Here is an 11,257-nt window from a genome sequence, read left to right on the forward strand (position 1 = left end):
CCAGTATGGTTTGCCATACAGGAGTAGCAGGTCAAACTGATTATGACTGGGAGTGGTAGCTAGGTGATGATGCAGCATGCCTTCTTACAGCTATTGGTGTAGAGCAGAGCCATAGAATTGTACAGTATTAGTTATTTATAAGGCTAACTAATGAAAGGCACACTGGGTTGCTATTTGAGTAGCCCATATTGTAGGTGTCGTCCAGTGACAGCGAGTTTCTATGGCTCTGGTGTAGAGGTCCTGCATAGCTTTCAGATCAGTCACAAACCGGAAGAAAACTCAAAAGCTTCACAAGGAATGTTCCACCCACCACTACCATACGTATGTAGGCCCTGTTGCATATTATAAGCCTGTGTTAAACAGACCTTTATTGTTGATTTAGATCTCTACAGGAATCTTTCTATCAAAAAATGTCTCGTTCGCGGGAGATTTTAATTTAGACGATGAAAATTAGATCGACTTCTGTTACGTAACTTATGGTACAGAAAAGCGAGAGGAAGGGGCGGGATCTTTTACAGTAGTTATGAATTCAACTTCTAATAAATCGAAACCATCAAAAAAACAGGCGGGATCATTTTAGCTTATTGTACTGTAGCCTACAGAGCTGTGTTGACCCGCATGGTAGTTAGTTATTGATAAGGACAAATGAAAGGCGCACTGCGTTTCTATTTGAGTAGCCTGTATGTGTAGTCCAGCGAGAGCCAGTTGATAATGCTATCTTACCGCAGCTTGTGTCTACTTTGATAATTTTTTACTTGGAAAATGGCAGAATTTTTGCAAAGATTCAGTATTTTAAAAAGTGGTTGGCGACTACTTGGAAAACTTGATTCGTTTCCAACATCACGGAAGTACAGCAATGTAAGTAATGTTTGCAGACAATATTCATATTGCTACTACTGTACGCTACGGTGTTTTAGCTTAATTAGTTAGTCTGTCATTAATATCATACCCTACTCTAAGTGCCGTAAAATGCCTTGTGGGACTTTCATTATTAGTTCTATTGTAGGCCTATGTCAATTTAATGGACAGTAAGTTTTCTCATCTTCCTCGTCGTCTGTGTAAGCATTCTAGTGGGTAAAGTTACTGTTTTAAGTGTCGAGTGTGTCTTACATGACAGACTGCCCAGCTGCCTAGCTCCGTCCATGGTCTGTTTGTGGTCTGAGCTGCATGAACCAGTCTTTTACCAGGACAGCCCCTTGCCCCACGAGCGGTTCTTCAGCAACTGGCCACTGAATCAGAGATAAATATGAAAAATGAAGACACATCGCTGCTTCGGTGTCTTTAAAGTGACGTCAAACTTCGCTCTAGGAAGTGTACTTTAGTATGTGTAAGACGCTTGTCTGAGCCGTTGCCTCTATCTTTATCTTATAGTCTTAGTCTATTTTACCTGCTGAAACCATGAGCTGTAGCCTATCACAACAACGTCTGCCCTCAATAAAACTACAGCTGTGTCCCTTCTAGACTCTATACAGATAATCCACATATACATCTTACCATTTGCAGGCTAGCTCTATTGCTTATTCTAGTTTGTAAACATAACATTTTAAATCACCCTCAACCTGGTTCCAGCAGGTCTACAAGTCTTTTGGACTATTGTTTGACATTGATGGGGTGCTGGTGAGGGGTAGGACGCCTATCCCTGCTGCCAAACAGTGCTTCAGGAACCTGGTAGACCGGAATGGAAAGTACAAGGTTCCTGTGGTGTTTGTGACCAATGCAGGAAACTGTATGAGGCAGGCCAAGGCTGAGCAACTATCACACCTGCTGGAAGTTGAGGTGAGCTTCAAGCCAATCTGTGATTGACTGGTGTACAGGTCAAATACTAACCAGTTTGGTAATGTATGCTTTTGAACTTGACTTGAGTTTTCTTTTTCTTCTTAGGTGTCCCCAGACCAGGTGATGCTGTCCCACAGTCCTCTGCGTATGTTCAGCCAGTTCCACAACATGTGTGTGCTGGTGTCAGGACAGGGCCAAGTCGTAGAGGTGGCTCACAAGTATCCTTATTACCCTCACAGTCATCCTGTAATAACAGAGCATGGGCCTCAAACATAGGCTGTACTCGAAATGCCAGACTATGCCACAACAGAGCAGACATGATAGGATCATCATTTTGTTGACCTTAACCAGTCCGACTCCAGGCTAGGGTTCCAGAACGTTGTGACCGTTGATATGCTGAGAGAGGCGTATCCTTTGCTTGATGTGGTGGATCATAATAGGAGACCGAAATACAATGTAAGTGTCCAGGGACACTTCAAAAAGTCGTAGGTCATCATGTAAAACAAAGGCCTTTTTTTGTTTGGTCAGAAAATAAATGTGAAACTAGGTGATATATTTTGCAGGTTCCATCGACTAAATATCTACCACCTATAGATGGTAAGTTTCTAAACCAACTGGACTGGACCGACAGCCAAAAGAGATTTACATATATTAACATGCTCTGCTATTGTAACATTCCACAGCAATCATTCTGTTTGGTGAGCCAGTCAGATGGGAGACTAACCTCCAGCTGATTATTGACGTCCTCCTAACCAATGGGCAACCAGGGAGTACCGTGACATCGCTGAAATACCCTCACATACCAGTGCTGGCCTGTAATATGGACCTCTTGTGGATGGCAGAGGCGAAAAATCCTCGGTCTGCACATACAAAAACACACACACACACACAAATATATCTATACACACACCACATTCTCTACTCTGAATCTCTATATGCTCATGGACAGATAATAGACTATTATTATTATCACGTATAACTCAGAACAAGTTAAACATCTGATTCAGACTAACTAAACGTTTTGTGTGTTGTAGATTTGGCCATGGCATGTTTCTAGTGTGCCTGGAAAGTCTGTATAAGAAGATCACAGGCTGTGAGCTGAAGTATGAGGCTCTGATAGGGAAGCCCAGCATGGTGACGTATAATTACGCAGAGCTGCTTGTGAAACAGCAGGCTGACAGCCTGGGCTGGACCCATCCCGTGAAGCGGCTCTACGCCATCGGGTAGGTCCCTTTCACTTGGAGGATTTCGAATGACACTACACACTGTAGTACCTAGTATTGCATCAAAACCAAGAATGGAGAAGGCCTGTCAATGTTGTTTCTGAGAAGGAAGTGATGTCGATGTGTGGGTGTAGACATGAACCTCCCCTGGTGCTGTATCACTGTGTTGATCCCTTAAAAAACATGCTTATAAAAAAGAATCATCAATAGGAATATTCTCTTCTAATTCTGTTTTTTTTACCATGTCTTCCTCAGTGACAACCCCATGTCAGACATCTATGGTGCCAACCTCTATAACCGCTACCTCCAGGCCACGAGGCGGGCCAGGGCACAGCTGCAGGCCCACCAGGGGTGCGGAGGAGGAGAGTCCCAGGGGGAGGCACTGGAGGACAGCCCCGGCATGACCTCCACAGAGCTGGGCGGGGGTTCTGGTGTGTATGCGGTGAAAGAGAACCAGCCCGAGGCTTGTGTCTCTATCTTGGTATGTACGGGCGTGTACAGCCAGGACGAGGAGGAGCTGCCCCCAGACCCCCACCACACTGTCACAGAGCACCGCATCTTTCACGGCCACAGGGACTTCCGTTTCGACCCCAGCCTGACCCAGCCGTCCTTCTTGGTGGAGGATGTCAGGGAGGCAGTGGGGCTGGTGTTCCAGAAGGAGGGCTTTCCCCTGGAGTAGAACCTGTCTGACCCCCCCTTCACACACCTCAATCTCCGTCCTGCTGAGTCACCTTCTTATTCTCACTGCTGCTGTGTATTGATAATCAGTACAACATACTGTCAGGGACTTAGGATAGGATAGGTGTACTTACAACAAACAATATGTTTGCCTCTCAACAAGAAAGTTAGCACAGTTACCATACTTTTAACTCCTATCCTGCCATACATATCTGTAATAAGTGCCTAGAGACTGCAAGACGTCCGCTTGAAATCTGCTAAATCTATATGTCATTATTGGGATTGACAATTGATTATTGTCAATTATGTGATACCCCAATGAAGTACACTACACCAATAGTAAGTCTTTTCTGTTTTTTTATATGTAATTTAACTGCATCATTGGGACAGACTGTGATTTAGCTACTACTCAGAAGAGGAATCTACACCCAACAAACAGTTCATGTCATGATGACTACTTATTTGAGACTTGGGTTGAGACTTCCTTAACTCTCTCCCTCAGCCTATGCACTGAACTGAAACATTTCTGTCCACTCTGACATGTCCTTGTTCCACAGATCACCTAGCAAAGAAGAACAACTGAACAACATAACTTCCACAGACTTTTGTCAAGCTGCCACTGAGATTTGTCACTTTCATTACTGTAAAGTGTCTTGATTTTTAAAGAAAGTTACAGTATGTGGTTTTTGTGAACTGTTTTATTACGATTATTGGTCAATATTATCAAACCAAAGTGGACCGATGCATTCAAAATAATTAAGGTATAGTTGTTTGTAGCTTTTGAAATTGTGTTTGTTTTTCTTTGTCTCTATTGCAAAATATCCGATTAATAACCGATTTACTGTACTGATAAAATTTGTGCTGTATCTTTAGAAGTTATATTTGTGGATAATTGTTTACGAGACACATCCTGTATTTCAAGACTGGGAGAAGAAATTACAGCATTAACGTTTTATTTAATTGACAAATTGTTTTTACCAGAAAATGTTTTACAGAATGTACATCTGCCATTGCATGTGTGAAACTGTGAAGTTGACCAAATATATTGAATGGAATAATCATGAGCAATAAAACATGAAAGGAAAGTCACTTCAAGACTATTTCAAATAAAATACCACTTTTACTCATTTATTAAACTTTGATAAAATATTATGAGTCTTACTGGCCGTGATTATTGTGAAAAGTACTACTGCATATCACGTCACTAACTAACACTGATAGTCACTTTCAACAGAGAAATGTTTTACTACATTGTATTGGTCTTAATCCCAACATACAGCCTCACACATACAGTTTCTGTAGCACAGCTTCCCTCCTCTCCCCCTGCTCTCGGGAACTACACGTTTAGATTGACTGGTCAGCCATCAGTATCACCAACCATCCTTCTCATTCCTTTCATCTCCTCCTTAGGCTCCTTTACAATCACATGACTTCTTATCTGATGAAACAGGGCCGTGGATTGGATGAGAGTTGGTGCCGAGCAGGAAGTGCGGCAGGGCCTGTGAAGGTTCGTCAGTCACGGTCATGCCGTTGCGTGCTAGCAGCTCCCGGGCCATCAGACTGAAGGCAGCTTCGACATTCTGAGCCTGCTTGGCTGAGGTCTCTAGGGCGGCCAGCGCTCCCCTCTCCTCCGCCAGGGTGCATGCATCCTCAAAAAGCACCTGTCTTCGGGACTCCAGGTCTGACTTGTTACCTGTGTGAGAGTGGAAAGAGGAAATTAATCACAAATCAGATCTCCAATGAGGATCTCCAATGAGAGTGATCACATCATGGAGTTCTGCAGCTGTGTTCTAACGAGAGTCAGGGCCGCTGAGTTTTCTCCGACCCACCAATGAGGATGAGCACCACGCCGGCTGCCCCGTACTGCTGCACTTCATTGATCCAGTTGGTCACAGAGTCAAAGGTGGTGCGGCGTGTGATGTCATAGGCCACCATGGCTCCATGAGCGCTGCGGTAGTAACTCTGGGTGATGGTGCGAAATCGTTCCTGCCCTGCTGTGTCCCACACCTGCAACTATACACCACACACACACAGACACACAAGAAGATATACTGAATGTGGTTCAGATGGCAGTTGGCACTATTGTAGCTGTACTTTGAAAGGCACAAGACAATAATAGGTGCTCCTTCAAAAGACCAAGTCACACAGCCAGGGGGCACACACATGATCTGAGGCACACTCCTGTTTGTTTGAAGGAATGCTAACAGCAGTGAACAAGCCTAAACGTATTTGCTTAGGAGGCTAGTCAGAGAGTTTACTGAACAAGGTTGACATGGTCCCATAATGTAACATTTAAGATATAATTCTGCACAACTTGTTTTACAAGGTATAACTTAATGTATACTGTGCTGGCATAGTTCTCAAATAGGTCACTAATCTAATGCCAAATAGTCATCTAATTCAGGTTGAAACACTCTTCTCTGCAATTTCCTAGCTTTCCTGTAAATATACAGGCCATTTTTCAAAATGCATGGTGAAATGAAAGCAATAACAAAATTCAACAGAACCCTGCCACCATAGGGAATGAGAAATAGGGTGTTACGTACCTTCACTTTCTTGCCATCAATATTCATGGTGCGAACAGTAAAGTCCACCCCAATGGTGTTCTGCTGTTTTTCTGAAAACATCCCAGACTTGAAGCTCTGGACCACGCAGGTCTTTCCCACATCTGAGTCACCAACTAGGATGATCTTGAACAGGAAGTCAAAGGAGTCATCCTGCCCGGGTCCCGAGGGCTGCATGGTGTGTGGCCACACAGGAGTAGACCAGACTGAAGCAACACTCCAACTCCTTTAACTTAAAGACTATAACTGTTTTTGCGTTTTGCCTGAGCTACGTCAGTAATGATTGTGACTGATGACAGAGATGATTACAGCCTTGTCACAAAATACAGACATTCCATCAGTTAGTAAAAAACAAACAAAAACAAAAAACAGAAAATAATCCACTTGTCACCAAAATGACACCAATGGAGCTAGCTATAGCTCAACATAGATCTCACCACTATTTAGCCCACTATTGCCATCAGGAGCTTGTTCCTCTTAACAAAGAACAGGAGAACTTCATCCTGCCAACAGGTGCTCATTAGATGCCAGTAACCCAGCAAAGAGGCAAAACAGTTTCCTTATCCTGCGTGGATAATGTTGAAGGAAATAACCAAGGATTCCTTTCTCCATGCCAAGGGTGTATCAGGTTCACTCAAGAGGATCTATCTCCCAGCTCCCCCGGCATCCATCTCTCCATTCCCCAGCCACAGAATGATCTCACTTCAAATGTTGTTTAGGCAAATAACTCTAGCCCAGCCAGTGTACTTATGCCCTTTACACTGCACGTCCTCTCTTTTTCAGTCAACCTTTCCCCACCTTGACTTGCTATAGGACAACTAAAGCTCCCCCTACCTGTCTTGGTAGGTGTGATTTCCAGCTGCCAACCCACTTGCTCCACTGCATCTTGGGAGTTGTAGTTTCTTGGTACAGTACAGTCTCTGATATTAATAAGAAAGTGGTGGCATCCATCACTCAGATATGTATTATACAGTACAAGGTTATACCCTGACAAGACACAAACCTAAAGCCCTTTGACTTTGAACTTAATGTAATTACGTGTATTAAGAATAGAGCAGAAATTGTGGAAACCGACATTAAATTCCACATTGCTTAACTGAAATTCCTGTCATATTCTCATGTAACTTTTCCTCTAGATTTATATCACAAGGGAGTCAGAGGTGTGGTTGTTGCTGGAGCTATTCATTATCAGTAAGGCTTCTTCTTCAGTGCTGTGAAAGCTTGCTGTGTACACATCCTTTGACAAACAGACTGAGCCACTCCTTATTAAGTTAGGCTGCCTGTAGTTTAAATGTAAACAATACACTTGTTTCTTTTGTCTAAACAGGTGTCCTTTGGACCCTGGAGAGCTGTCATAAAGACAACAATAACACACATGTAAATAGAGCCTTGGGTTGATCGTTTCCCATTATCTCTAGCCTCACAACTACATTCAACTGACACATTCCATGGCAGTCGATAACACGTGACAATGACTAAGTATAGAATACACATTTACATTCAAGAAACGGGACAACACGATAAAATACAACTACAGGTATTCTTGGGGAATAATGATTAAGTTAATTTACACTTGTAAGAAAAACAGCTTTACCTCAGGCTTCATACATTGACCTCTCAGTAAGATGTTAAGTGGTGTGATGAGGTCTCGACTGCTGTCGTGTGAGACCCTCACTCTCTACTCCTCTCCCCGCTCCCTCTCTCCTCCCACACAGGCTGTCTGTCGTCATCTCAGCCCACCAAAGCACAAGCCCCAGCTGGACAAAGAACAATGTGTGAGTGTGATGGGCGCACCATGCTTGGCCTATCTTTGGCCCCACAGCCACCATCTTTCTCTGCTCAGAGAGCAAGAGAGAGAGAGAAGTAGAGAGTGTGAGAGAGAATGTGTTTGGGAGAAAGGGAGACAGTCAATGGATAAGTTTGTGTCTGTGTGTGTGAAGTCACATGATGTTTCCACATCAGGAGCTAGAACTAAAGGATTTGCTAAAGGAATGTTTTCTTTTAACATAACATTTAGGCAGGCTGTCTATGCATCCTGTTAAATCGAAATTAAGAAAAGTATCAAGTATCAGTGATGGTTTTAATGTATAGGTGTCAATGACTCAAGTGGAAACATTTACAAAATCCAGAACATATTTATAAAAAGTAGAATATACAAATGTATACAGATACTGAAATTGTTATAAGCCACTGTCTGGCAACTCATTTGTAAAACACATATACCTGCTGTAAAGCTACCAGCAACTGTAGGACTTAATGTGCAGTTGTTTCCAGTGTTTCCACTGTATTAGCAAAATTGTCGCACCTTGTCCTGTGTCATCTCCTAGTCTGCAGATGAGCTGAGCTCACTGTGTCTCTCAGTCTGAAGGCCATCCTGGGACTATGCTGGTATTTAGGCTGACTTTGCACTTTTCTATGGGATGTTTTCTTCTTTGGTGGTTTCTCTGGAGGTGGAACATGGATGGGCTTCCATGGGATTGGATTGTAGAAGCTGGGAGACGGGTAGGATGTGGTGTCATAGACACCTATGGGGAGCAGCATCAGAACAACAGTATGTCAGCAGGTGTGATCTTGTGGCATAACTTTTTTTAATTTGTATGCAATTTGATTGTTGTATGACGAAAGGTCTTATCAATTTTAAACATTAACGTCTTCTTACCTCTGCAGCAACCTGCTGTCTTGGGACATGGTTGGCTCTTGTCATGGGCACTGGCTAGCCATTCCTTAAACTTCTCCTCTGCTCTCTGTCTCCTCTCCCTCTCTTGAGCATCTTTCTTTTCCACCTCCTCCTGAAAAACAAAAAAAACTGTTAATATCACTACCTAAGAATGGTTTCTATGAAAAAACATGGTCATTATTGTGTGAAGAGTGTTTGGTGCATGGTCAAAATTGTTTGTGTGCGAGTATAGATTACTCGGTGTAGGAGTAAACCCACCTTCTCTCTGATCTCCTTTTCCATTTTCTCCTGGTTCTTCCTCCGAAGCCACTCTCTGTACTTCTGCTGGGCTTTCTGTTCCACGTCCCTCTGCTTCTGTTGCTGCTTCTGCATCTCCTCCTGCCGTCTGCTCTGCTTCTGCTGTTTCTCCTGCTTCTCCTGGGGAACAGAAACCAGGTCTCACAGCACTGCATGAAAAGCACCCCCAACGCTGCCATTGAGATCAGTGCATCCACAAATTGGATTCTCGAATCAGGCAGGATGCCTTCCATTTGCTTGTCAGCGGGAACCATACATTCACATGACAGTTAGGTAGGTTTTAGAAAAGGAATCTCCTCAGGGACTCTAGTCGGCTTTTCACACTGCACTTAGCCTAGAGCTAAAAGCATTTTTAGCACCTTCTTAGCCCCAGTGTTAGCTCTAGGCTAAGAATATGCAATGTGTAAAGCCTTTAAGGTCATTTCATGACAAACAGAAAGTTCTGTACCTGCTCTCTTTTCATTTTCAGCCACTCTTGGATCTTTTCCTCCACAACCATCTTCTTTCTATGTTGCTCTATCTCCTGCTTCTCTTGTTTCTCTTTCTCTATGCGCTCCTAGATCATAACGCAAAAGCCTGTCAGCCATTCTCAGTTGTCCAAGAAAATGTGATTAGAAATCTCAAATCCTGACATTTGATCACATGTGTAATGACATATATAGACATTTCAGTGAGAGTAGAACATACAAAAAAATAAAATAAAAACAAACAGCAACGTCAACAACTATTTCAGTCTTTTAAACCCCCAAATAGACGAGTGAAGTCGTAAACGGCTGTGCACCTCCTCTAATTTCCTCTCCATTCTGATTCTCTCATCTTTGGCTTTGCAAACCAGCCATCGCTCCCAGGCATTGAGAGACGCTGTAGGGTCATCGCCTTCAGTCCGGGTGCTCTGAGGAGGTTTCCGAGGCAGTTCCACTCTGTAACACATAAAACATGTGTGTTAATACTCACAAATGTGACACAAATGAGAAACACAAACACAATCACATACAAACCTAGAACTTTCAGCTTTAAATGTAAGTATTTTCATTGTGTAGGATGACATCTTCACGCTTGGTAGTGTAATAGTCAGACGTGTTTCCATTGAAACAAACCTTGTTTTCCCCTAATGAAATGGCTGTTACTTAGTGTAATCCTAATCCCTCTAGACTAACAAAGACAATAATCCTCTACAATGGAGTCAGAAATCCTCCTATTCTGTCTAGTCCAGGTTAGCCTTCATCTTTGCCTGAAAACAGTTTTGCTTCTGACCAATCCCTGATAATTAAATGCTATCCAAATGTTTAAAATAACATTTGAACGTCATGAAGCCCAGATTACACCCTCGCCGTGCTAGAATTGATCACCAGTCAGACCTGGCAGGGGAGACGGGTCTTGCATCTTCGCTCTGTGTTGCAGAGGTGTCTATGAGACGACCTGTTGCAGGACTCAGGCCTTCCTCATCACTGTCAAAGCTGTCATGATAGATGGGCGAGAGCAGGGAGTACGTGGAGCCGTGTGGTGAGTCAGCGTCCACACTTTTAGATCTGTGTAAATCTGTGCCAGTGCTTTGCTTCTTCAATGGGGTCGAGCTGAAACTCTTCGAGGCCGAGGTGGGGAACGTTGTCATCTTTTCACCTGAATTACAAGTTAATTTGGTTAATTGATGAATTGGCAGCATCTCATGTCATCAACAAGCAATTCAATAATGTTTTAGTTCTTTGCAGACTTTACTAGCCGACAACAAAGAGTCAAATTGTTGGTTAGCTAATCTCGCAAGGTAGTTACTTCAGCTTCTTGTTAACTGACCTTGCAATTCTCTGCTTTGCTGAACGAGGATTACCTAAAACATGTCAGGCTATGCTCTACTTTGACCAATATTCGATTTTGCAATATCGTAAGGATTATTATCTTGCAAGTGTCTTCTAGAAATAAATCCAAGTTGTGCTTGCAAACAACTTTCGTTTCCCATGATACATTACGCTCTGCCTCGGTCCAATCAGAAGGTCTGAACACGACGCATCTAGCAGACGCCCAGACGCTACGGTTACCACAGCGAC

General features: G+C 43.2%; 3 protein-coding genes across 6 annotated transcripts; 1 reads left to right on the forward strand and 2 right to left on the reverse strand.

Annotated features, from left to right (window-relative positions):
* The first annotated feature begins 392 nt into the window (after positions 1-392).
* Positions 393-3,694, forward strand: hdhd5 (haloacid dehalogenase like hydrolase domain containing 5). 2 transcript variants are annotated; one of them, XM_067234394.1, is made up of 8 exons: positions 393-858; positions 1,570-1,776; positions 1,882-1,994; positions 2,139-2,232; positions 2,340-2,373; positions 2,460-2,634; positions 2,811-2,999; positions 3,255-3,694. In XM_067234394.1, the coding sequence occupies exons 1-8, from the start codon at positions 763-765 to the stop codon at positions 3,676-3,678; spliced, it is 1,332 nt and encodes a 443-aa protein (XP_067090495.1). In that variant the 5' UTR covers positions 393-762; the 3' UTR covers positions 3,679-3,694. The 2 variants fall into 2 exon arrangements, with proteins under 2 accessions (XP_067090495.1, XP_067090496.1); XM_067234395.1 differs by having other exon boundaries at positions 1,573-1,776.
* A 1,158-nt stretch (positions 3,695-4,852) lies between these two features.
* LOC136941797 (ras-related protein Rab-19-like) lies at positions 4,853-7,148 on the reverse strand. The gene is made up of 4 exons (XM_067234397.1): positions 7,076-7,148; positions 6,224-6,412; positions 5,507-5,690; positions 4,853-5,370 (listed from the first exon to the last, which is right to left on the reverse strand). Exons 1-4 carry the CDS (start codon positions 7,124-7,126, stop codon positions 5,084-5,086), a joined length of 711 nt encoding a protein of 236 aa, XP_067090498.1. The 5' UTR covers positions 7,127-7,148; the 3' UTR covers positions 4,853-5,083.
* An 813-nt stretch (positions 7,149-7,961) lies between these two features.
* Positions 7,962-11,152, reverse strand: ccdc34 (coiled-coil domain containing 34). 3 transcript variants are annotated; one of them, XM_067234719.1, is made up of 8 exons: positions 11,007-11,152; positions 10,574-10,835; positions 9,997-10,135; positions 9,664-9,771; positions 9,177-9,335; positions 8,901-9,030; positions 8,547-8,766; positions 7,962-7,998 (listed from the first exon to the last, which is right to left on the reverse strand). In XM_067234719.1, the coding sequence occupies exons 2-7, from the start codon at positions 10,825-10,827 to the stop codon at positions 8,558-8,560; spliced, it is 999 nt and encodes a 332-aa protein (XP_067090820.1). In that variant the 5' UTR covers positions 10,828-10,835; positions 11,007-11,152; the 3' UTR covers positions 7,962-7,998; positions 8,547-8,557. The 3 variants fall into 3 exon arrangements, with proteins under 3 accessions (XP_067090820.1, XP_067090819.1, XP_067090821.1); XM_067234718.1 differs by lacking the exon at positions 7,962-7,998 and having other exon boundaries at positions 8,341-8,766; XM_067234720.1 differs by lacking the exon at positions 7,962-7,998 and having other exon boundaries at positions 8,341-8,766; positions 8,901-9,027; positions 11,007-11,105.
* Between the last annotated feature and the right edge of the window lie 105 nt (positions 11,153-11,257).

Source organism: Osmerus mordax, chromosome 4 (genome assembly GCF_038355195.1).
Source record: "Osmerus mordax isolate fOsmMor3 chromosome 4, fOsmMor3.pri, whole genome shotgun sequence".
NCBI classification, from domain to species: domain Eukaryota; kingdom Metazoa; phylum Chordata; class Actinopteri; order Osmeriformes; family Osmeridae; genus Osmerus; species Osmerus mordax.